This window comes from Salvia miltiorrhiza, chromosome 2 (assembly GCF_028751815.1).
Source record: "Salvia miltiorrhiza cultivar Shanhuang (shh) chromosome 2, IMPLAD_Smil_shh, whole genome shotgun sequence".
In the NCBI taxonomy this organism is placed as follows: Eukaryota; Viridiplantae; Streptophyta; class Magnoliopsida; order Lamiales; family Lamiaceae; genus Salvia; species Salvia miltiorrhiza.
In genome coordinates, this window is record NC_080388.1 from 74,504,114 (window position 1) to 74,529,045 (window position 24,932).

General features: G+C 36.2%; 5 protein-coding genes across 5 annotated transcripts; 2 read left to right on the forward strand and 3 right to left on the reverse strand.

Moving 5' to 3' along the window:
- Nucleotides 1-8,094: 8,094 nt before the first annotated feature.
- Nucleotides 8,095-10,372, reverse strand: LOC131009365 (uncharacterized). The gene is made up of 4 exons (XM_057936660.1): nt 10,125-10,372; nt 9,177-9,814; nt 8,425-9,084; nt 8,095-8,344 (listed from the first exon to the last, which is right to left on the reverse strand). Exons 2-4 carry the CDS (start codon nt 9,801-9,803, stop codon nt 8,249-8,251), a joined length of 1,383 nt encoding a protein of 460 aa, XP_057792643.1. The 5' UTR covers nt 9,804-9,814; nt 10,125-10,372; the 3' UTR covers nt 8,095-8,248.
- Nucleotides 10,373-10,585: 213 nt separating this feature from the next.
- LOC131009996 (uncharacterized) lies at nt 10,586-12,706 on the reverse strand. The gene is made up of 3 exons (XM_057937391.1): nt 12,506-12,706; nt 11,165-11,806; nt 10,586-10,865 (listed from the first exon to the last, which is right to left on the reverse strand). The coding sequence occupies exons 1-3, from the start codon at nt 12,704-12,706 to the stop codon at nt 10,767-10,769; spliced, it is 942 nt and encodes a 313-aa protein (XP_057793374.1). The 3' UTR covers nt 10,586-10,766.
- A 1,470-nt stretch (nt 12,707-14,176) lies between these two features.
- LOC131009366 (uncharacterized) lies at nt 14,177-16,660 on the reverse strand. The gene is made up of 4 exons (XM_057936661.1): nt 16,519-16,660; nt 15,214-15,856; nt 14,466-15,128; nt 14,177-14,375 (listed from the first exon to the last, which is right to left on the reverse strand). Exons 2-4 carry the CDS (start codon nt 15,853-15,855, stop codon nt 14,247-14,249), a joined length of 1,434 nt encoding a protein of 477 aa, XP_057792644.1. The 5' UTR covers nt 15,856; nt 16,519-16,660; the 3' UTR covers nt 14,177-14,246.
- Nucleotides 16,661-18,937: 2,277 nt separating this feature from the next.
- On the forward strand, nt 18,938-21,411 carry LOC131009997 (uncharacterized). The gene is made up of 4 exons (XM_057937392.1): nt 18,938-19,507; nt 20,592-20,724; nt 20,767-21,227; nt 21,325-21,411. The coding sequence occupies exons 1-4, from the start codon at nt 18,938-18,940 to the stop codon at nt 21,409-21,411; spliced, it is 1,251 nt and encodes a 416-aa protein (XP_057793375.1).
- Nucleotides 21,412-22,446: 1,035 nt separating this feature from the next.
- Nucleotides 22,447-24,543, forward strand: LOC131009367 (uncharacterized). Its single transcript, XM_057936662.1, has 3 exons — nt 22,447-23,158; nt 23,436-24,107; nt 24,244-24,543. Exons 1-3 carry the CDS (start codon nt 22,505-22,507, stop codon nt 24,346-24,348), a joined length of 1,431 nt encoding a protein of 476 aa, XP_057792645.1. The 5' UTR covers nt 22,447-22,504; the 3' UTR covers nt 24,349-24,543.
- The last annotated feature ends 389 nt before the right edge of the window (nt 24,544-24,932 follow it).

Genomic DNA, 24,932 nt, shown 5'->3' on the forward strand with positions numbered 1-24,932 from the left:
CTATATTCTATTTTATACATATAAAGCTTGAAGCTTGCTCTGAAAGCTTGATACAGTAAAAATGGCGAAGCTTGAAGCTTCCTCTAAAAGCTTGCAACAGTATAATAAGGCATTGACCAAAAGTCAATGTTGTGATTTATGTCATTGAATACCTAGATTTGGATTAAGGATTAATTAGGATTAATTAGCACTGATTATGGTTAATTTAGGTAAAAAAAAAATCAAAACTCATAAGTAATTAGGGCTGGAAAAATATACCGAAAACTCGGTATACCGGTCATACCGTACCGTAAAATACCGTAAAATACCGAATTTAAGGTATACCGGTTTTTTTGGTAAGGTATGATACCGTACCGAAGATTTACGGTAAGGTAAAGGTATGGATTTTCCAGATACCGGGGTATACCGGTGCATACCGATACCGCGGTATATACCGAAAAAATCAATAAATACCGTATTAAAGGTATATACCGGAACACGGTATGATACCGTATTACTGGTATACCGAATATTACTGTATATACCGGTGATGCGGTATCATACCTTATTCCGGTATACCTTAATATTCAGTATATACCGATAATAAGGTACAATACCTTATTCTGATATACCGCAGTTGTCCGTATATATTGGTATACCGAAAATCGCGGTATATATCGTATCAAAATCTATAGTTTTAAAATATATAATATATATTTTTATGTTTATATTTTTAAAAGTATTTATAAATTTTATAAAATGATGTATATAATCTATATTATGTGAATATATACAATTGTACATGAATTTATAAATATCATCAAATGATACAAAAACAAATAAAATACAATATATAGTATAAGTGATACAATAAAATAAAATTGTTTATTTTGATATTATAGTATAGTTATAATATATAACTAAAATTATTGTTTTACAATAGATTATACATCTAACTTATAATAGTTACATATATAATAGCATAGTTATAATATTAGTATTATATTATAAATAATATTACATCTAACATATAAATTATATGTAACTTATAACATCTATATAATTTACTATATATTACATGAATGCATACAAGTATGCGAATATAAATATCATCAAATGATATAAAAGTGAATAAAATATAATATAGTATGTAAGTTATATAATTTAATATAGTACTCCCTCCGTCCCATGAAGCATGACACACTTCTTTTCGGCACGGGAATTAAGAAATTGGTATTTTGTGTGTTAAGTGTGGTAGGTGAAAAAGTGAAAATGTGAATAAAGGGTAAATTTTTTGCCATTTTTAGAAACGTGTCATGCTTCGTGGGACAGACCAAAAAGGAAACTGTGTCATGCTTCGTGGGACGGAGGGAGTATAAATTATTTATATTGATATCATAACACAGTATATTGATATAACTTACATACTATATTATATTTTATTCACTTTTATATCATTTGATGATATTTATATTCGCATACTTGTATGCATTCATGTAATATATAGTAAATTATATAGATGTTATAAGTTACATATAGTTTATGATTTAATATAATTGAATTATTTATATTGATATTGTAACACAGTTATAATATAATATTTGAATTTGCTTTTGTTGAAGTTTAATTGATGAGACTTGAGATGTAGACAATGTTAATTTTGTTATTTTGTGTAGTATATGAATAATTTTTTAAAACAAATTACATCTAACTTACAACATTAATACAACTTATTATATAATATATGAACATGTAAGTACGAGATTATAGATATAATCAAATAATATAAGTATCTTATAATTATATGATAGTGTTGTTTATATTAATATATATATATATATATATATATATATATAATAACATAGTTTTATTATCATAATCATGTGACGTGAGTTACATAGTTATATTGTATAGTATATATAATTATGATTATTTTTCTAAACTAAATTATACCCAACTTATAACATAAATATAATTTATGAATATATAAGTATGAGACTATAAATATAATAAAATTATATACTTCCATGAGTTATACAATTTGATATAACTATTATGTCATTATTATATTTGTTAAATATTATTCATTATCTAAACATGTTTTAAATAAATAAGTTAGTTATCAATTTTTTACCGTATTAAATTTTTTCGATTTCGGTAATACCGATTATTTTGGTATACCGTTAAAGTGCGGTATACCGTGAAAGTACGGTATACCGAAATTCGGTAAGGTATACCGAAATAAAGGTACGGTAAAGGTTTTGTATATTCTCCATACCGTACTTAAGGTATACCGAACTAAGGTATACCGTATGTAAAGGTAAGGTAAAGGTATGAATTTTCTCCATACCGGAGGTAAAGGTAAGGTATAAGGTATGGTCGATTTAATAAGGTATACCGTACCGTGCCACCCCTATAAGTAATCAATACTAAAATAATTTCCTCCAAGTGAGTAATTTATGACACAAGTGTCATGACCTACCATTTTTTTTTCAACCAATAAACATTAGTAAAAGAAATGGACACACTTTAATTTTTTAGAGTAGCCTATGATGTGAGTAATATTGTTTTTATATATTTTTTGTTTATTTATTTGGAATTAAATGGGTTATATTATATGCAAGTATGTTGTTCGGCTTTACTAGGATATGATTTGAAATGACCAACTTTGGGCCTAAATATTGTGTGGAGCTCGAACCTTCCACCAAAAGTTAGAATTTTCTGTGGAGGGCTGCTAACAATTGGGTAGCTGCCGATTTAAATTTGCGGTCTCACCACATCCCAGTTAACGGGATTTGCTCCTGGTGTAAGTGTGATTGGGGATCTACTGTTCATTGCTTGTTTTTTTGTGAGGTGGTGAGATCTATTTGGAAGCAGTCGAAATGGTGGTTATGCTTGAAAGGAAAAAACACGCTTTCTTTTGAAGATATTTGTCGATCTATTCATGCTAAGTTTGGGGATGTTGATTTTGAGCTGTTTGGGATTTGTATCTGGTGGATTTGGAGAGGACTCTGTGATTTGAAGCATGAGGGACGCAAACACCTGGATTACGACATTCTCAGTAAATGCGATTTGTTCCTGACCACCTTCCGGGATGCGAGAACCCAACTGGTTGTGCAGCAGCAGTTGCTGCCCCGCGAAGGGCCTCGGCGCTGGAAACCTCCCAGCCCGGGGCTGTTTCGGCTCGATGTTGACGTCTCTATTCATCTTGATGGACTGATCACGGGGGTTGGTTTTCTAATTAGGAACCATGAAGGAGAGATTGTGGCAGCGGTTTCTCGACGTATTGGCCGTACTGACACTACGCTTATGGGAGAACTCTGTTGGAATATAAAAAATAAACTTGATTTTTTAAGTGAAGATATTTGTATTAGAAATATCTAGAATGAAGATATTTGTATTAGAAATATCTAGAATCAAGATATTTTAAGAAGAAAATGAAAGAAAGAAAAATATAGAGAATTCTAGAAAAAGTGACTAAGTGAAGATATTTTGTAATAGTAAAATAAGTATAAAAATCTAGATAGAAATCAAGAGAATTCTAGAATTCTCACTTGACTACTATATATATGTGGAGGTTGTATCAATTGTTAAGAAGGAAGTGAATTGAAGAAAGATTGTGTTAGCAAACTCCAATCCTCCCACTCAAATTCTTAAGCACACACACGTCCACAACCAATTTCTCCAAATTTCCTCCTACCAAATAAATAAATTCTCTATTATATATACTTATATTCCAACAAAGTGGTATCCGAGCCATAAAATCCTACCTGTGGAATGGCCAACCTACAATCGTTTCAAGTCCCCATGCTCAACAAGAGCAACTTCGACAATTGGAGTATCAAGATGAAGGCGCTATTAGGAGCCCACGACGTTTGGGAGATCGTGGAGAACGGCTACGAGGAGCCGCAGGACGAGGCCGCACTATCCCAACAACAAAAGGATAGATTGCGAGATGCGAGAAAGAGAGACAAGAAGGCTCTCTATCTCATTAATCAAGCACTGGGGGACGACGATTTCGAGAAGATCTCAAATGCGAGTACCGCCAAAGAAGCATGGGAGAAGCTCCAGAACGCGTGCAAAGGAGCGGAGCAAGTAAAAAAGGTACGACTTCAAACTTTAAGAGGAGAGTTTGAGTCTTTACATATGAAAGAGTCCGAATCGATATCGGATTATTTTTCAAGAGTCTTGGCTGTGTCTAATCAAATGAAAAGAAATGGTGAAAAATTGGAGGATGTAAGAATTATGGAGAAAATATTGCGGTCACTAATCCCAAAGTTTGAGCACATTGTGGTGACGATTGAAGAAACTAAAAATTTGGAGGAGATGACAATCGATCTTTTGTTGGGGTCGTTGCAAGCATATGAGGAGAAGCAAAAGAAGAAGCAAGAGATTTCAGAGCAACTTTTAAAGTTGCACATAAGCCCGAAAGAGAAAGAAGAAGGTCCGAGCAATGGCTATGGACAGTCCGGGAGAGGACGTGGCCAAGCGCAAGATCGAGGCAGAGGCCGAGCACGTGGACGTGGTCGAGGACGAGGAGGCTTCGTCAACAATGGTGAAAGAAATGAGTTTACAAGTGGTCGGGGGAGGAGCAACCCGCAGTCAAGGTACGATAAATCTTCGATAAAGTGTTATAATTGCCATAAATTTGGGCACTATGCTTCCGAGTGCAGAAGTGAAAAAGTAAGGATTGAAGAAAGGGCCAATTATGCCGAGAACACGAGCGAAGCAAATGGTAGTGTGCTTCTGGCATATAAAGGAGAAGCTGGAAGAGATGACACGTGGTACCTCGACACCGGTGCAAGCAACCACATGTGCGGGAAGAGAAGCATGTTCGTGGAGCTCGATGAGTCGGTAAGTGGCAACGTCTCCTTTGGTGATGAATCTAAAATTCCAGTTAAAGGAAAAGGGAAAATTTTAATTCGCTTGAAGAATGGAAATCATGAATTTATTTCCAACGTTTATTACGTGCCCAATATGAAAAATAATATCTTGAGTTTGGGACAACTCTTAGAGAAAGGTTATGATATTCACATGAGAGATTATAACCTTTCAATAAGAGATGACAAAAATAATCTTATTGCCAAGGTGCCAATGTCTAAAAATAGAATGTTCTTATTGAATATTCGAAATGACGTGGCAAAATGCCTGAAAGCATGTTACCAAGATAAGTCTTGGTTGTGGCATCTTCGGTTTGGGCACTTAAATTTTGGCGGCTTGGAGTTGTTATCAAAGAAAGAGATGGTAAGAGGTTTACCATCCATCAAGCATCCCGATCAACTCTGCGAAGGTTGTCTACTCGAGAAGCAGTTCAGAAAGCCATTCCCAAAGGAGTCAAGCTCAAGAGCTCAAAAGCCACTGGAGTTGATTCATGCCGACGTGTGTGGGCCAATAAATCCAAGCTCACTCGGTAAAAATAATTATTTTCTGCTCTTCATTGATGATTTTTCTAGAAAAACGTGGGTATATTTCTTGAAGCAGAAGTCAGAAGTATTTGATGTATTCAAGAAATTCAAAGTTGCCGTCGAGAAGGAGAGCGGACGACAAATCAAGGGCATGAAGTCTGATCGAGGTGGAGAATTCACGTCAAGGGAGTTTCTAGAATTTTGCGAAGCAAATGGAATTCGACGGCCCCTGACAGTTCCGAGATCCCCCCAACAGAACGGAGTGGCGGAAAGAAAAAATAGGACAATCATGGAGATGGCGAGGAGCATGCTAAAGACGAAGAATCTGCCTAAAGAGTTTTGGGCCGAAGCAGTGGCGTGCGCGGTGTACCTGTCCAACCGATCGCCGACAAGGAGCGTGTGGGGAATGACTCCACAAGAAGCCTGGAGCGGGAGAAAGCCAGGAATTTCCCACCTAAAGGTATTTGGGAGTAAAGCCTACGTGCATGTACCAGACCAGAGAATGAAGAAGCTCGACGATAAAAGTGAAGCATTCATCTTTATCGGGTACGACTCTAACTCTAAAGGCTATAAGTTATATAATCCAAATACCAAGAAAATAGTGATAAGTCGAGATGTGGAGTTCGACGAAGAAGGAGTGTGGGATTTTAATCCCAGTGGTGACTTCACCTTCATCCCACAATTCGATGATGAAAGTACAGTCGAGCAAGTTGGAGAAGTCCAACAAGAGGTAGTGACTCCGCCAGCTTCACCTATACAAGTTACTGACGACTCGCCACCATCTTTCTTAAATGAAAGAGCCACACCACGAGCAAGGAATTTGGATGAGATATATGAAGACACTGAAAGGTTAGAAGATCTCACCTTGTTTTGCCTATATGCTGATTATGAACCTGAAGCAGCAAATAGTGAAAATTGGCGAGTTGCAATGGACGAAGAGATCAAAGCTATAAACAAGAATAATACGTGTGAGCTCGTGACACTACCGGAAAGGCACAAGGCCATTGGAGTCAAGTGGGTGCATAAGGTTAAGAAGAATTCCAAAGGTGAAGTTGAAAGATATAAAGCAAGGCACGTTGTGAAAGGATTTCGCCAAATTCAGAAGTTTGCTCGGAATGAAAAATCAAGTTTAAGGGGGAGTGTTGGAATATAAAAAATAAACTTGATTTTTTAAGTGAAGATATTTGTATTAGAAATATCTAGAATGAAGATATTTGTATTAGAAATATCTAGAATCAAGATATTTTAAGAAGAAAATGAAAGAAAGAAAAATATAGAGAATTCTAGAAAAAGTGACTAAGTGAAGATATTTTGTAATAGTAAAATAAGTATAAAAATCTAGATAGAAATCAAGAGAATTCTAGAATTCTCACTTGACTACTATATATATGTGGAGGTTGTATCAATTGTTAAGAAGGAAGTGAATTGAAGAAAGATTGTGTTAGCAAACTCCAATCCTCCCACTCAAATTCTTAAGCACACACACGTCCACAACCAATTTCTCCAAATTTCCTCCTACCAAATAAATAAATTCTCCATTATATATACTTATATTCCAACAAACTCCACGCCATGCTGCTGGGAATTGGGTTTTGCATTGAAAACGACATTGGTCCTATTGAGGTTCATACGGATTCCCTCTTGGCAATTCATGTTGTGCTTGATACTTATAGAGGTACGGACTCCTTATGCGACGAGTTGCTTGATGCGTTCGCTCATGCGAAGAAGGTGGTGGTGGTTGATTTTTGCCATGCTCGTAGAGAGGCTAATAGAGCCGCGCATTGTCTTGCGAATTTTGCTTATTGGTGTGATGATGTAAAGATTTGGCGATCGGACTTTCCGGTCTGGTTGCTTGATGTTGTCGTTCGAGATCTTTAATATATTGGTTGGTCGTTTCCTCAAAAAAAAAAAATATTTATGAGATGAAGTTTTTGCGGTCATGGCATGTAGATTTCGTTCTTGTATTTATTTTAATACTGAGTAATATTTTTATGGGATTATGACTAAAAAATACACAAATTTTAGAAAAAAGTTGTAATTTTTATCTAAACTTTCAATCAAGTCAAAACATATATGAATTTATATTTTTATTGCAATTTTCACCTGAGTTTGACTTTCGACGAAATTAGAACTTAGTTGGCGATCGTAAGTTAACCTGATGTTAGTCTAACTTCTGTTGATGAAGGGTATTTAGAAGCTCGGACGTTTAAAAAGACAAAAATTAATATATTTGACTTAATTTCGACTGTCAATTAAACTATAATTTCGTTGAAAGTCAAACTTAGCTGAAAATAGCAACAAAAGTTTGAGACATTTCCTTATTTGACAAAAGCTTTACCCTTTATTCATATTTTCATTTTTTCACTTATACACACAACACTACTTTCTTAATTCTCGTGCAAAAAAAATCTCAAGATAACCGAAACGGAAGAAGTATTATGTTGCAAATAGGGTTCAAAGAACGTGATTTTAGAAGAGGAAAACTACATCGCAATATTTTAATTATCGAGTAAAACATCATACATAATAAAATTTCGATATTCATATAAAATTAATTGTTGTCGAAATTTTAATTCGGACAAATTAATTCCTACAACAAAGCAAATGGTACATAATTATTTGATTTTAATATGGACAAAATTAGGGATAAAGAGAGCTGGGAATCTAGCTCAAACTTTGTTTACAGAATACAAAGCAAACAAAATAAATAAATAAGGGTCACGAGATATATATTAGCCAAAATGCTTGATGAGATAAAAAGGGCCAGATTCAAAAAGACTAAACTAATCTCCAGCAAGTATGCTTAGAAAAGGGAAAATCCAAACAGAAGCTATTAATTAAACCAACACCATTTAGATGAAGATTCAGAGTTCTTCTCTCTTAGGTTGTTTTGTAAGAGTGAGCAGAGCATCGGAGAGAACTGTAGTCGATGTAAGAGACGCTTTCAATATGCCCAACAACTGCATCAAATTAACAAACTTTGTCTAAACACAATAACCACATATACAAAAATGACAAAGATTAATTAAAAATGTTCTACCTCGTCTGTTCCGATTTCCAGCTCCACTTCTTCCACATCAGACATCACGATTCTCCGCTGTCTAAAACTGGAAAGGAGCGTGACAAAACAATAGGGCTCAACACTTAAATCATCCTTAACTATATAGGATCGTGATCCTTCGAGATAAACCCCCTTGCCTCTCGGAAACTTATCAGAACTATATGGACTGCCGCGATAAGGTACTTCTGCTGCACTAGGGCGGGCAAGAATGAAGAGGTTTGTGGAAATACTCCCATGAATCAGCACTGGTAACCTCAGCCAATTTTTCGCATTCGCATTCTTGAAATGCTTGTCATCTATTAGATCGGTAGTGCTCCTATGCAAGTTGTTTATGGCCTTAAAACACGTATTCTTACCGGCTAGAAGGTGCTCAACTCTACCTAGTGGGATACTGAGGAGATTAAATAAAAACTCTACAAAGTTTTCGTCAGTTTGAGCACACAACAACTTGCCTGTGGATTTTTGTACCATCAAGGTCAAAGAAAAACACCCAATGTAGCGAGTATATTGATTCCGTTGAGATCCCACAACCGGAGTGTAAACTGGAGTGTTATTCATCTCTGCTGTAGTTGTTTTATTGAGGATGAGGTCCGACAGCGGAGTTGGGGACGTCAAGGATGCCTTCAACAACTTCATAATCTAACAACATTACACATTTTAAAACAAATAACTAAGTAGTGATAACAAAGATACGAGGAAGAATATTGAAATTAGAGAATGAAGATCATCACCTCAGTGAACCCAAAATCCACTTTGATTGTCTCAGCATTCTCCATATCTCTAACAGTAATGCCAAGAATTCTGACAGTTGTTAAGAATCCTGTTTCCTTTGGTAGAATGTGCAGATCATTAGAGACTATGAAAGATGATGTATGTTTGGTGAAAAGGCCATCACTAGGAGCATCACTGGTATCCACTACTTTACTCATCCTATCCTTGCAATTTGAGCAAGAAATGCTATCGTAGTAGATGCTTGCACAACGAAATCTCTTGCTGGAGCAGTTGCTACAAACGAAGTATTCAGCAGGCGGAGAATCACTGATATCCACTTTCAGCATTCTGTATTCAGCTTCGAACGAACTTGCTGAATCGAGCAGAGTCTGCTTAGCACCCTCCGTCACAAAATGGGAGCTGTCAAGGTTTGCTAAGGTGTGGTACAAATTGTTTAAGCTTCCAATGGTGGGTGCCTCATCTCCGTAGTGTTTCTCCAGAACTTTCACAATTCTTCCCAACGGCAAAGTCAAGAAGCTCAACACAATGTCTGCAAAATCGCTGTCGGATTCTGCAAATAGCACCTTGGATTTTTGTCTGTTCATCATCACTTTCAGTGAGACCTTTACTTCTTCAGCATCAGACATTTTCGGCTATTCTACAAAGGCAGGATGTAAAACGCAAAGTAAAAGGTAGAGATTTCATATTATTATCAAATGAGGATGAATACAACAATATAAACACTGAAATTTCTCGAGAAAACATTTGTACTGTGCAATTGAAGCTATAAACGGATTATAATCATGATCATATTTATCTAACCTAGAATTAAGAGATATAAGAACTGGAGATCAATTACAAGTACAATTTTCTAATTAAAAGAAATAAATGCGGTTATAGTTTATTACTTCTACGAAAAAGAAGAATTTAAAGAGGTTTAGATCTATAAATCTAGAATCACGACTTACCAAATCACAGAGCAAAGGGGATTAGGGTTATCGGCGACTGAAGCTCGACAACGGAGGTTTTTTATGAAAATAGGATGGCGCGGAGCCTGAGATACGGAGAAAAAACGCAGCAGACGGTGGCTGAGCGCGGCGGAGCTTCGGTGGCGAGTGGAATAAACTATGGTCGGCGCTTCAAGCTTGCTCTGAAAGATTTGAACAGTAAACAATGGTCGGCGCTTCAAGCTTGCTCTGAAAGCTTGGAAGTTGGAACACTACAATATGGCATTGACCAACCGTCAATAAATTAACTATTTAAATTAACTTTAATTTCGGATTTTTTAAAAGGAGTTATGGTCAAGAAATTCAAAATTTTGGAAAATAAATTGTAATTTTCATCTGAAATTTTAATTAACTAAAAAAAAAAACCATGAATTTATATTATTGTTATAATTTTTTTACATAAATTTGACTTTTGACGAAATTAGAATTTAATTAGCAGTCGAAAATTCATTCGGTATTGATCTAATTTCTAATGAGTAGAAGTATTCATAAGCTCGGATGTCTCAGAAGCAAAAATACGAATAAGATGTTGAGCAAAGGATCTAAATCTAAGCCATAAGATCAGAAGATTGTCACAAATTAGAACATAAAAACAATATAAGATCAGACTTCTTTCTTTGGTTTTCTGTTCAATGTTCGACTCAGCAAGGCGTCGGAGAGAGCAGTGGTGGATGTAAGAGATGCTTTCAGTATGCTCAAAGCCTGCACCAACAATTTATCTGTCTCAACATCTAAAATATATACTGCATTCGTCCAATTCAATAGACCACTTCACAAATAATTATTTACACCAGATATCATTGTAACCCATAAATAATTATTTCTTTTTTTCACTTAAAAAAGAATATACACCAAATCTTGATCCTCTTCCACTTTTATGACAAATACACCCTAAAAAAAGTTATTCTCTCTCCTTTTTTATCTGAATATCCGTACCCAAGTCTTATGGCCTATTAAATTGAGACCGAAGGAATATCATATGAATTGCAAAGTTTATTTACCTCTTTCAATCCGATTTGCAGCTCCACTTCTTCAACATCAGTTACTGCGATTTTCTGCTTATTGAGACTGGAAAGAATGGAGACAATACAAAAAGGCGTCACGGTTAAATCATCACTCACCTTATAAGTTCTTGGCCCTATAAGATAACTCACTTTCCTTTTGGGTAACATAGCAGAAGGAAACCAACTGTAACTACTGCTGTAGGCATCAGGCAAGGATTCTTCAGTGAGAGGGAAAATGTGGTCATTAGAGATATAACCATGAGGTATGTTGGGCTGAATTAACCTATTTTTTGCATCAAAGTTGATGAAATACTTGTGATGGATAAGATCATCTGCACTCTTGTACAAGCTGTCTATCGGTTTAAGGTTTGAGTTACGCGACAGAAGGGACACGACGCGTCCTAGTGGGATTACGAGGAAACTGAATAGAAACTCTACGAAATCTTCCTCGGCTTCAGCATACAGCAACTTGTTGGTGGACTTTTGTACCATAAGTTTTAAGTTCATCGTTTTGGAGTTTGAAATCGATGCATTTGCAGCTGGTGATGGACTCTGCTCTTCGTATTCCCCTCCTTCGTGGAGTATGACGACGGACAATGGATTCGTGCAAATCAACGATGCCTCGAGCAACTCCAAGACCTAGTTTACATGGTAAAAATCAAACTAGAGTACTCCATCCGTCCATAATATCCTTGTCACTTTTGCTTCATAAGATGTCACTTCCATTTGTAATAATAGAGTCCACAAACTCTACTTACAATAATAATGGGACTCAAACTCCAGTCACAATAATATCCACAAACTCCAGTGACAACGATATGCGGACGAGATTTCAAGAGTATAAGAAAAAAAAGGGATATATAATAGCCCTTAAAATTATTGAACTTTCACTAAATTCTGGTACTGAAATTTCAATTTCATCTGACTTTGCCAACGAGCTTGATTCCGACCAAATTAGAAAATGACATGTCGCGCAAAATTCCGAATCCCTCATTCAGTGCAAATTCGGAATCAAGCTCGTCGGCCACAACAGATGAATTTGAAAGTTCAGTAACAACACAGATTTTTTAGTTGGTCGATCTAACAAAACCATGAATATTTTGTCATTTTGGGGTCGTATTAAAAAAACAAACACATTTTAATTTTTACTTTTTTAAACTACCACTACCACATCACATCCCTTTACTTTCTATAATTTTGCATAGAGTGAGACACCTTTTCCACTTTTATCTAATAATTTCTTAAGATGCACGTCACTTGCAAATGTTCATATTTTTGTAAGACGAGGGAGTAATTTACAAACTATTATTCCTAACAAAAATAAGCAAAAATACTCACATCAAATAATCCAAAGGTAACGTTGATAGTCTCAGCCTCATCCAAGTCTGCAACACCAAGAACACTGACAATTTGCAAGAGCCCAGCATTAGGGAGTATCTGCAGATCATCTGTAACCAGAAACGACGCCGTCGCCCTTGTGAAAACTCCATCACAAAAAGGGGCAATTTGAGCATCGCTTTTAGCTACTTCTCTTTTCATTCGATTACTATAACCATCACCAACGTCGAGTCCAAGCTTCTTACATTGAGCATCGGATGAACTTCGTGGATGCAGCAGAATCGACTTGGCATCTTCAGTCAAGAAATGGGAACTATCAAGATTTGCTAAACCATTGTACAAAGTGGCCACGCTTCCAAATGCTGGCGGCATAGATTCGCAATGCTTCATCAAGATTCTCACGATAGTTCCCAATGGCAATGTGAGGAAGCTTAGCAACACATCTGCGAAGCTGCCGTCTACTTCTGCAAATAGAACCTTCCCTTTCTTTTTATTTACCACAGCTTTGAATGAAAGTTTAATATCCATATTCGGATCAGTCATGATAAAATTGAGTTGAATGTAAAATATGAACAAACACTGTCTCTCTAAAATTCGTGTTCAAAAAGAGTGATATGTGATTTCGTATTTATATTAAAATTCTCGGGCCTTCCAATCGTGCCCTAATTGTGAAGATTTGGGCTCTTTTTTTGTGAATATATAAACATAGATAAATGAATACTCCTATTTTTTAATCTGAGATTTATTATTATTATTATTATTATTATTATTATTATTATTATTATTATTATTATTATTATTATTATTATTATTACCGAGAAAATGGAAATTATAATGTATTGGAAATCAAAGCCAGGATGTGAATTTTGTGATTTTAAGAAAATTCATGGTTATATTTGATTCAATATTTAAAATTAATTTCAATTTAAAAATATATGATATCAAATTAATCGTCCACTAATATTTTAATTAATCAGTACTAATTAATCTTTTAATTTTATAAGAACAATTAAACCACTAATTAGTACCCCCTCGGCCCCTCCATCATGACAAGTATGACATTTTTGTCATTTTGGATGCCCACAAAATCTCTTGTCACTTTCTATTTTAAGACATAACCCCACCAATTTTTCTTATTCTAACCATTTTATCCTTACAAACACTCCTTATTTATATAAAAAAAAAATTAATTCAATCTCAACTACTCATTTCAAATTTCAGTGCGACGGAGATAGTATTTTGAATGCCTTGATTGTTGCTAACAACATCATATCCAAGATTATCATTCAAATTCTAACGTTCACCATTTCAACGGGTTGTGTCGTAAGCAATGACTATTAATTAAAGTAAAAGGTATTGACATATAGGTTTGTACATAAAAGAACCGGTTAAAATATTTTACACAAATAAATAAAGAAATTTAAAGATCGCACGACCTGCTAAAATAGTTTACACAAATAAATAAAGAAATTTATAGACCGCACGACGATGGACTCGAACCCAAAACCTCAGACCTTGGGCATTATCCACTTACCGCTAGACGCAACACACACAAGGTCAGAAAATTTTGATTTGCGGTAATAGCAATGAAGATTAGATGATTTTATAAGTAATAAATACTATATAAAACATATGATTAGGTACGGCCATAAAATCAGATACAAAATGACAGAAAATTAGGAAGCAGATATACACAATGTGCTTGAGAAAATGGCCACGAAACAAAATATGACTAGTAATATCATAAGCCTACTTGGGGCTGCACTTGACATCCTTGGTTCTTTTGTTTTTGAGATATTTGATTGCTCAGATTCAAACCATTGGATAAAGCAGAATCAGATGTAAGGGATGCTCTCAATATGTCTAAAGCCTGCACCACCCAAAAAAATAACAAATAGTGTATAATATAATCAGAAAATATGACATGACCAAGAAATTCAAAGATTTCAAATTATATTACCTCTTTCAACCCAATTTGCAGTTCAACTTCTTTGACATCAGACATAGGGATTTTCATCTCGTTGAGAAAGGAAAGCGCCGAAGCAATGCAAAGAGGTGTAACAGTTAAATCATCGGTCACCATGAAAGTTCTCGGTGCCTTGAGGTATTTCCCCCGGCCATTTGGAAACTTCACAGAAGAAAAAAGATTCAACATATCTTGGTAGAAACCAGACAAGCCTTCTTCAGGGAGAGGAAGAATGTGGTTTTCGGAAACATAGCCGTGAGGTATCTTGGGCTTGATTAGCAAGTTTCTTGCACCAGTCTTCAAATATTTGCTGTGTATATGATCAGCCACACTCATGTATAATAAGTCCATACACTTATTAAGAGAGTTACTCGCTAGAAGGCGCTGCACGCCTCCTAGTGGGATTATGAGGAAGCTGAACAGAAGCTCTACGAAATCTTCCTCGGCTTGAGCATACAAGACCTTGTTAGTAGATTTTTGTACAACCAATTTCAAAGTCATCTTCTTGGAGTTGGATATTGGTGCATTTCCAATTTGATCCGATAAAGTCATATGTTGAAGTTTCAATGCTGTAGACTTCACCTGTCCTGTTTTACTGAATATGACATCCGACAATGGGGTCGAGGACATCAAGGAAGCCTTGAGCAAAGCGATAACCTAATATATATCATAGTAGAATTACTACAACAAGTGACCACCAAAAACTAAAAGAAAATTGTTTGATATAGGAATCAAGACTAACCTCAGCATACCCAAAAGTCACATTTACTTGCTTGGCCTTGTCCATGTCTGTAATGCCAAGAAAGCTGACAATCTGCAACAGCCCCGAAGAAGTAGGAACTATACATAGATCATCAGTGACAACGAAAGATGCTGTATTAATGGTAAAAACTCCATCATCACAAGGAGTGGTTTGAATACCAGCTACTTTTCTTTTCGTTGAATGAGATTTGCTGTATTTGCATGCTATGACATTATCATGGTACATGCTTTCGCCGTCGAAACTAGTACTTTCATCGCAGTCCTTTTCACAAACGAAGTACTCAGCTGGCGGGGAATCACTAACATCAAGCTTTAGCCTTTTACGTTGATCATCGGATGAACTTTGTGGATGGAGCAGAATCGACTTAGCACCTTTTGTCCAAAAATGGACACTATCAAGATTTTCTAAACCATTGTATAAAGTGGTTAAGCTTCCAAACACAGGCTGTTCATCTTCATAGTGCTTCTTCAAGATTCTCACGATCGTTCCCAATGGCAATGTGAGGAAGCTCAACAACACATCTGCAAAGGTGCTGTCGACATCTGCGAATAGAACCTTCCTTTTCTCTTCATTCACCATAGCTTTCAACGAGAACGTAACATCTTTCTTGGAATCAGACATCCTGAAAATAACCGTGGTGCAAGGGATGAAATTACAGATGAAGACTTCAAAACCAACCTTCTGCTTTCACTCCTTATTCACAAGTCCCACTCTCACATTCCAACTCCATTGTCACACGTCATCCAAAATAAAACAACATAGATGAACACTGCAATTGTGGAATCTCAACCACATATTACAATTTACAAGTGAAGATAATCCCAAGTCTAGGAATTTAAGTTTGAAAGGGATACAAAAATCTAAAGGCAAATTTTTGTGTGCACAAGCTGAGTGAAGTGAACTCGTTGGATTGATTAAGCTTAACAAAACATCTACAAAATGGCGGTTTCTGATAATAGCACCTTAGTTTTCTCGTTCACTTTCAATAAGAACTCTACTTCTTCAGCATCAGACATTTTTGGTGATTCTACAAATGCAAGAATCTTTCAGCAAAGCGGATGTAAAATGCAAAGTAAAAGGTAGACATTTATCAAATGAGAATGAATGCAATAAGGTATGTACTGAAATTTTTAGAACCAAAATTTCTTTTATCAAACCTAGAACTATGAGATTTCCCCTGAGGAGGAGCTGGAGAGCAATTAGCTGCGGTGATTGTGTGTTAGCTCTACTAAAAACATCAATTTTAAGAGGTTTTTAATCGATTAATATAGAACCACGACTTACCTAATCACAATGAATTGGGGATTTTCAGCGACTGAAGCAAGAAAATCGTGTTTGAGTGGCGAGATTGTGGGACGAAGGAGGATTTTGATGACAATAGGAAGGCGTGGAACATGAGATTCGGCAAACACGCAGTAGAAGGTAGCTGAGCGCGGCAGAGTTCGGGTGGCGGGGCTGGCGGTCTTGAGCTGCGGCGGCGACTGGAATTTCAAAGTGAAGTAAAAAAAAGGCGCTTCAACAGATGGGAGATAAGTACTCCATAATTATAATTAGGGTTAAGTATCAAATAAGCCCATATCATAGTGGCCCTTATCACGTTTAACTCCCTATAGTTGAAATTTGGCCAACTAAACCCCTGAAGTCCTTAATTTCAAACAATCAGGCCCTCCGACTTAACGGTCGTTTAACACCGTTAATTTTTTTTTCAACATCGTTAATTTTTGCCAGAAACTGGCCGGAAACACCTCCTGCACCCTTCCCGTAGTGCTCGAGGAATAGAGAATCGCCACCGTGTCGTCCTAGAACACCTCCGGCGGATCGAATTCGGCGCCGCAGGGAAACAGGAGGGATTCAAACTTAGGAAAGTCGAGCACCACCGTCCCCTGGGGCAGCGGCAGCAACCTGGAGACAGTTGCAGATGTGACGAAGGCGATTGTCGGTCTAGTGAGGTGAATCTGGTGGGAGATGTCGGAGTCGGAAGAGAGGGGATTGGAAGGGGAGATGATGGCGCCGAGGAAGAGCATGGAGAGGTAGAGAAGGGGAACGTGAATTTGCGGCGGAGGCTAGAGGCTAGGGATTGGACGAGGTGGGGAAGGGGAGAGAGGGGGATGCGGCGTCGATGAGAGAGGCGGAGGTGGGGGAGGAGGAGGGAGAAGACGTAGTGCGGGAGAGAGGACGAGGGAAAGAAAATGGAGGGGCGGAGGCTTTGGAAGGTGGCGCCATTGTTCGCCGCCGTGGGTGGTGGTGGTGAAGGGCTTCTCCAAAACAGTGTTTCCGACGAGTTTTCGACCAGTTTTCGGCAAAAATTAACGTGTAAAATTAAAATATACTCTATCCGTTCCTGAAATAAGTTCTTCTTTGGGGACCGCATGAGTTTTAAGAAAATGATGTAAAGTGTATTGATAGTGGAGAAAAAAATATTATAATTATTATTGGAAGTTGTGAAAAGATATTGAGAGTGGTGAAAAAGGGAAAAGTAAGAATAAATAAGTATTATTAGTGGTGGGGTAATTGTCCAAAAATAGAAAGAAAGAAAGAGGAAGTTATTTGGGGGACGTCCCAAAAAAGAAAAAGATGAACTTATTTCAGAGACGGAGGTATAATATATATATTAAAATAGTTAACGGTGTTAAGTCGTTGTTAGGGCAGATGGCTTAATTGTTTGAAATTAAGGACTTCGGGGGTTTAGTTGGCCCAACTTCAACTATAGGGAGCTGAACGTGATAAGGGCCACTATGATAGGGGCTTATTTCATACTTGACCCTTATAATTATAATATAACGATAATTATCTAAATTTTAATTACTTTTATTAACTATTAGTTTCTCGGTCCCTCAAAAGTTTGCCCTAGAAAAAATGATACGAATTTTATCAAAAATTGACAAAAATGTATTTGCTAGTGTGATCATGTACAAAAATAATATCTAAAAAATTGTAATTATAAAATTGATGGTGAATTATGTACAAAAATAAAAGATAAAAATATTGTGACAAACTGTTTGAAGATATTTCAAAGTAAATTAGGGTAAACTTTTTGAGCACGTTCTATTTTTATTCTTTCTTTTATTTTATTTTTCTTTTTTAAATATATTTTGATTAATTTGTAAAATATTTAGTATGTATTCAAATTTTAAAAATACGATAATTTTTTTAATTTGATATATAATACTATATTATAAACAGATGTAAAATATATTTTGGAAGGCAAATAATTTTTTTCTCTATATTTTTGTATATTAGTATCTTTTATATCTTTTAGTTTAGTTTATTTTGTTTTCTATATTTACTTTTATTAGCTTTATTTTATTCTCTTCTCGAAAAAATGGAGCTTCACTGCAGACAAAAATTGATACTATTATTAGTGGATTAGCTAGAGCTTTGATGCCTTGTGCAGTTGGTGATCTATATTTCTTGTTCCAAGGCAAACTCGAGTGGGTCTCGGAAAATGGCAGGGCAATCAAATTTTGGTTAATTAATTAATTTATTGCTCATAAAAGGGATTGAATGAAGGACTCTTGGATTCTTGGTTAACTTCTGCAGTTTCCATTGAAAAGGGGGCGTCAGCTGCAGAAAATTCTAGAAATCAACAATAGGCTGAGGTCTATATATATGAATGCATACCATCTGCTTGTAAGTTGGACTACTTTTGTTGATTTCTTACTCTCATAACTTAGTCCAAAATTTCTTCCTTTAATTAGCAGAAATGTCTGATGCAAGTGAAGATTTCAAGTTCTCATTGAAAGTGATGATCGATAAAAAGAAAAACAAGGTGATCTTTGCAGAATCCGACAGCAATTTTGTCGACATTTTGTTGAGCTTCCTGACTTTGCCGTTGGGAAGAATCATCAAAATCCTCGACAAACACTACGGAGACGAGGCGGCTGCCATCGGAAGCTTAAGCAGCTTGTATCGTAGCGCAGCAGATCTCGCTTGCTCCCATTTCTGGACGGAGGGAGCTAAGAAGGCTCTGCTCAATCCAACAAGTTCATTCGAAGATGAAATCAAAGGATTGAAACTGGATTTCGCTGATTCTCCGCCTGCTGAATATTTCAGATGTAGCAAGTGCCCTTTGACTTTGAGTGGAAAGGGAGCTGATAAGAGGTGTAAAATTGCTAGTGGTGGAGTCTTCACTAAGCTTAAAGCATCTTTCATAATCTCCGATGATCTGAGGATATTGCCAAATGACAAAGCATACTCAACAACTATCGACTTTCTTGGCATTACAGACGCGGATAAGGCCGAGGCGATCGAAGTAGATTTTGGGTTCAGTGAGGTGATTATCTTGTCTCTCGTATCTCAATCTCAACCTCCCTTCTATTTTTGTTATAACTACTTATTTGTATGGTGTATTTTTATTGTTAATTAGATTATGAAGTTGAAGCACTACTACAAATTTGCCTTTCTCCACACTTATAACTATTTTATTATGGTAGTCTATTCGTATAGACTACACTTCAATGTAGTGTATGAGTGCTTTTATACGATTATATAGGAGAAGTAGTCTAAAGTAGGAAATTACTATGATTGGCGTAAAACTGTTGTGTATGATCGTCTTTTTGAAACCTTTGTCTACAATGTATTCGTGTGTTGTTCACAAACATTGTCTACTGAGTATGTTTTATGTAGTGTATAAGCACATTTATTTGATTTAAACCGTAGTGTATGAGTGCCTTTATTTGATTTAAAGTAGTCAATTAACTACGTCCAGCATCAAAAAAAAAATTAACTACGTCCAATTTGTTAGTCAAAGGGCTAGTGCATAGCTCTACCAAGCATTTAATGCTTCTACAATTTTTTCTTTCAAGATTTGCGGCAGTACAATGTATTTCAACATTTGCTGCAACAATACTATTCATATGGAGGCTAACACTATTCAGTTTTTGGCTATAAATTGAAGTGCTTTGCAACAGCTTGATACACCCCCAGAACCACCAATACAGAAGCAGTTCTTCTTCTGTTAGAGAGTGAAAAAATCTTGTGAGAGAAAACTTCAGTGTAGAAGTTATACACGAGTGATAAAAGTGAGTTGAGAGATAGCCTTTGCGTAGGCAGATACAAAATACAGTGTGGTATTTTTTGTTGTACTCCTCTTTTTGAGATTCTCTAATATATTGGTGTGGGTCCGTGGACGTAGGCAGTTTGGCCGAACCACGTTAAAAATATCGGTGTCATTTTTTTTTGTCGTTTCATATCGGTCGATATCTAAAATATTGCGTCACACTAGATCCATGGCGGAATTAGCTGCGTCTAATTTCCTAACACAATTGTAGTCTATGATCGAGTTTTTGAAATCTCTGTCTACTGTGTGTGTAGTGTATCTGTGTATATACATGATTTTGACTACGTTTGTTGATTAGATCATGAAGTTGTTGAAGGCTTCTTTGACGTCCCCAACTCCATTGTCGGATGTTGTCCTAAATCAAACGACACAAACGGACTACGCAGCCATGGCATCCCAACAGCTGCTGGCAACGGAAGAAAATCCCAACTGTAAGAATTTAAGTTTGAAAGTGATGATAAAAAAATCTACAGGTAGGTTTTTGTATGCTCAAGCTACGAATGATTTCGTAGAGTTCCTATTTAGTTTCCTCAATATCCCATTAGGAGGAGTCGAGCATCTTTTTCACCGTAGCACTCATGTTAAGTCTATAGACAAGCTATACCTCAGCACATCCTATCTTATCGAAGACGAGCATTTCAAGAGCTCGGATACGAAAAACAGGCTCATCAAACCCAATGTGGTTTATGACTGTATTCCCAAAAACCACATTCTTCCCCTCACTCAAGCGCCCTCGCCTAATTTCTCGTGGCTTTGCACTCACAAGTTTCCCAATGGCCACGGGAGTTATGTTGAAGGGCCGCGGACTTATCACGTGAAGGATGATTTAACTGTTTCGCCTTTTTGCTTTGTCTCGGTTCTCTCGAGTCTCGTTGAGCAGAACGTACCAGTGAGGGATGTCGAGGAACTGGAGGTCCATATAGGATTGAAAGAGGTGATACAATTTGAGTAAGATATGATGTTTTTATGTATGTATTTGTTTAGATATTGAGAGTAATTAAGTTTTTTTTTTTTTTTTTGAAATGGTGCAGGCTTGTGGCCTACTGAAAGCCTCTCTCACATCCACTGCTGCTATCACTGATGCTCTGCTTAACTTTGGTGATGGTGTGAACAAGTAATGCAAATTCAAATAAGTTGTTTAGTCTTCTTAGCTGCTGGAAGAATTGAGGCAATTTTCAATGTTTTGGGTACCAACTGTTTGTTAAAATGCTTGATCCATTTTTTCCTTCTACAATATGCAACGATGTTACTTTACAACAATTGTTATGGACCGTGGTGCTTGATTAAGGGACATCTTTCTAGTAATAGAATGATTGATAAAGAATTTATTTATTTGTTTGGGTTATTAGCCTATAAATACATAAATTTTTTAGATTTTCAGTCCACAAATACATGAATTTAGCATTTTTTTTATATCGACAAGGAAAAACTCTAATTTGCTATTAATGTGAAGGTCGGAATAAGTCATCTTGTATGTGTCCTAATATCAATTTTATTATTTTAATAATTATTAAAAAATAAAAAATAAAAATTACTCCCTCCATCCCACGAATCTTGACACGTTTTTCTTTTTGGGTCGTCCTACGAATCTTGACACGTTTCCATTTTGGGTAATAATTATTACATTATCTCTTCTACTTTATCACTTTTATTACCTTCTCTCTCCTACTTTATCATTTTTATATTTTATTAACTACATACTTAAAACACTAATCTACAACTCCATAATTCCCGTGCCGAATCCAAACCTGTCAAGATTCGTGGGACGGAGGGAGTACTTTTATATATTAGAAACTTAAATTAATATTTATTAAAAAAATTGAAAATTTAAAATATTATACCCTAAACAATCCATTCAAGTAAATATTTTTAAACTAAAAAATCCGAATTAAATGTTAAATTAATATTATAAAATTTAATTAAATAAGTGAATCTTAAATAATAAGAAAAAAATGTAAAAAGATTAATTTAAAAAAATAAATGATATCAAAATTAGGATATAGGATTTCAAGTAGTGGGCCGGCCCACTCCCGCTTAATAATTTATTTTTCTCTCTCTCATAAAAACGGAGATGGCGCCAACGACAATTAGGTTAAATTCTTGCCCACAAAAGTAAAAGGGGGAAAAAATCTTGCTTCCATTTGTCAAAAATTTCATCGTTTGTGAAATCAACAAAAAAATTCCATTGCTTGCAGCTCTTATACCAGCAGAATGTCTGACGATGTGAAGAAGGATGTTAGGTTATCGCTGAACGTGATGATTCACAAAGAGAAAGCTAAGGTACTCTTCGCAGAAGCCGATAGCCATTTTGTTGACATATTGCTAAGCTTCTTAACTTTGCCGTTGGGGAGAATTGTCAAAGTCCTCAACAACCACTATGGAGACGATGCAGAGGCAGCCACCATTGGAAGCTTAAGCTGTTTGTACCGTAGCTTAGCAAATCTCGATAGCTCCCATTTCGTGACTAAAGGTGCTAAGCAGACTCTGCTCAATCCAACTAGTTCCTTCGAAGTTGCATACGAAAAGCTGAAATTGGATGTCAGTGATTCTCCACCTGCTGAGTATTTCTACTGCACCAAAGTAAATCATCATGAATTTCGTTGTGTAAGCGCCTATTATGATAAAATTAATTATTGCCACGAATGTAGATGTTTTGGTATGATGAGTAAAAAAGTAGTGCCGAAGAAAATTCAAGCTGCTGCTTCCAGTGATGGAGTCTTCACTCTCCACAAAGATTCTTTCATAATCTCTGACGATCTGCGGATCTTGCCCAATGAGACGGGAATTTTAGGAATCATCGCCATTCTCGGCATTGCAGACATGGATGAGGCTGAGATAATCAAAGTCGATTTAGGGCTCAGTGAGGTGATTCTTCTCTCTCTAATCTCATTATCTTGTGTTATACGGATCAAAAGAATTTCTTCCTTTTTTATAAAGTTTAATTTTGGAGTGATAATTATAGCTTCATTTTTGGTGTGATAATATATTGCTCTTTGAGGTGAAAAGAAGAAATAAGAAAGATATGATTTTGTAGAAAATGAAGGAAAAAAAGAAGAATTTAAAGGGAGAAAATTTGTTTATCCCTCATTTTCGCATCATAAATTTACAACACCCTTATTGATTGTCTATCGATCTTTATTAGATTACGAAGCTTTTAAAGGCATCCTTGACGTCTCCAACTCCATTATCGGATCTCATCATGAATAAAACGCAAGAGATGAACATAAACTCTAGAATGATGGAATCTGGTCATCCAAATATGTCCTTACCTGAGATTGCAAGGGAAGAAAATCCCAAGTCTAGGAAATTGAGTTTGAAAGTGATGATACAAAAGTCTTCGGGTAAGTTTTTGTATGCTCAAGCTAATCAAGAGTTTGTGGAGTTCCTATTTAGTTGCCTCAATATTCCGCTAGGAGGAGTTGAGCATCTTCTTTCCGGTAAGGCTTGCGTTACGGCTATAGACAACTTGTACCGGAGCACTCTCGATGTTATAGATGACAAGTATTTCACGACAAATACTATGAAAGAGAGACTAACGAAACCTAATGTGGTTCATGGTTGTATTTCCAAACACCACATTCTTCCCCTCGTTGAAGAGCCGTTGCCTTTTGCTTACTATGATGATTGTTACTTTTCTTCTTCTAAGTTATACAAAGGCCCCGGGCGTTATCTTGAAGGACCGCGAACTTATCAGGTGAAGGATGATTTAACCGTGGTGCCCTTTTGTACTGTCTCGATTCTTTCCAGTCTCAGGGCGAAGAGAGTCTCCATATCTGATGTCGAAGAAGTGGAGATGCAAATCGGACTCAAAGAGGTAATACAATTTGAAATCTGTGTCATTTGATTCATTTTGTATATGTTTATGTGTTGTGACAGTTTGTTGGTGAGATCATTTGATTGATTTTGTATACGTATATGTTTAGATGTTGAGATGAATTGTGTTGGTGCAGGCTTGTAGCATATTGAAAGCCTCTCTTACTTCTACTACTGCTCTCACTGATGCTCTCTTGACTCACAACAAATCGCTTGAACAACCAAAGGGAGAAGAAGTCTGAGTGTGATCCATGCTTCCAAATATTGTTTTGCTGTTGCTGCATGTTGCAATGTCAATGGTGCTTCATTTTTCTTTTTTATTTTTAAATTATGTATGGTGCATCATTTGGATCTTTTGTCAATTTGCAGTGTTCATTCTCTTCTGGAATGACTTAATTTATGGAGTCCTGTAACTCCTGTTCCATGTTATCCGTGTATTAGTAATTTAGTAGAGCATAATCTAATTTTTCTTTACAACTAAAATCAATATTTTGATGATGCGTTTTCTTTGATGAAAAACGGCGGAATACATATATTTTCTCATTTTTTTCACTCTTTCACACATTTTCTTTGTTTGAAATTTTTGTCGATTAGGAGACAAAACTCTTTTCCCACTCTTTTTACACGTTCTCTTGGTTGAAAAATTGTCCTCGGGGTTATATGCCTAAGGCCAAAGGTCTTGGGTTCGAGTCCTCTGTGGCACGGCCTGTTTTTCTTTATTTAATATTGTAAGTTCATCAAAAAAAAAATTGTCCTCGGGTAGGAGGGATTTTTTTTGGGACAGTTCCCACATTTTCACTTCAATTCATTATAATATTTTCTCATA

Excerpts from the sequence above, each read along its gene's own strand:
- LOC131009365 (XM_057936660.1), bottom strand. The coding sequence starts at position 9,803 with ATGTCTGATGCTGAAGAAGTAAAGGTCTCACTGAAAGTGATGATGAAC. Across the intron at positions 9,085-9,176 it reads TGGATTTTGGGTTCACTGAG|ATTATGAAGTTGTTGAAGGC; the intron begins GTGATGATCTTC and ends TAATGTTGTTAG. Across the intron at positions 8,345-8,424 it reads TGGAAATCGGAACAGACGAG|TTGTTGGGCATATTGAAAGC; the intron begins GTAGAACATTTT and ends AATTTGATGCAG.
- LOC131009996 (XM_057937391.1), bottom strand. The coding sequence starts at position 12,706 with ATGAAAAGAGAAGTAGCTAAAAGCGATGCTCAAATTGCCCCTTTTTGT. Across the intron at positions 11,807-12,505 it reads TTACCTTTGGATTATTTGAT|GTCTTGGAGTTGCTCGAGGC; the intron begins GTGAGTATTTTT and ends CATGTAAACTAG. Across the intron at positions 10,866-11,164 it reads TGCAAATCGGATTGAAAGAG|GCTTTGAGCATACTGAAAGC; the intron begins GTAAATAAACTT and ends TTGTTGGTGCAG.
- LOC131009366 (XM_057936661.1), bottom strand. The coding sequence starts at position 15,855 with ATGTCTGATTCCAAGAAAGATGTTACGTTCTCGTTGAAAGCTATGGTG. Across the intron at positions 15,129-15,213 it reads TGACTTTTGGGTATGCTGAG|GTTATCGCTTTGCTCAAGGC; the intron begins GTTAGTCTTGAT and ends GATATATATTAG. Across the intron at positions 14,376-14,465 it reads TGCAAATTGGGTTGAAAGAG|GCTTTAGACATATTGAGAGC; the intron begins GTAATATAATTT and ends TGGGTGGTGCAG.
- LOC131009997 (XM_057937392.1), top strand. The coding sequence starts at position 18,938 with ATGTCTGATGCAAGTGAAGATTTCAAGTTCTCATTGAAAGTGATGATC. Across the intron at positions 19,508-20,591 it reads TAGATTTTGGGTTCAGTGAG|ATCATGAAGTTGTTGAAGGC; the intron begins GTGATTATCTTG and ends TTTGTTGATTAG. Across the intron at positions 20,725-20,766 it reads AACGGAAGAAAATCCCAACT|GTAGGTTTTTGTATGCTCAA; the intron begins GTAAGAATTTAA and ends AAAAATCTACAG.
- LOC131009367 (XM_057936662.1), top strand. The coding sequence starts at position 22,505 with ATGTCTGACGATGTGAAGAAGGATGTTAGGTTATCGCTGAACGTGATG. Across the intron at positions 23,159-23,435 it reads TCGATTTAGGGCTCAGTGAG|ATTACGAAGCTTTTAAAGGC; the intron begins GTGATTCTTCTC and ends GATCTTTATTAG. Across the intron at positions 24,108-24,243 it reads TGCAAATCGGACTCAAAGAG|GCTTGTAGCATATTGAAAGC; the intron begins GTAATACAATTT and ends GTGTTGGTGCAG.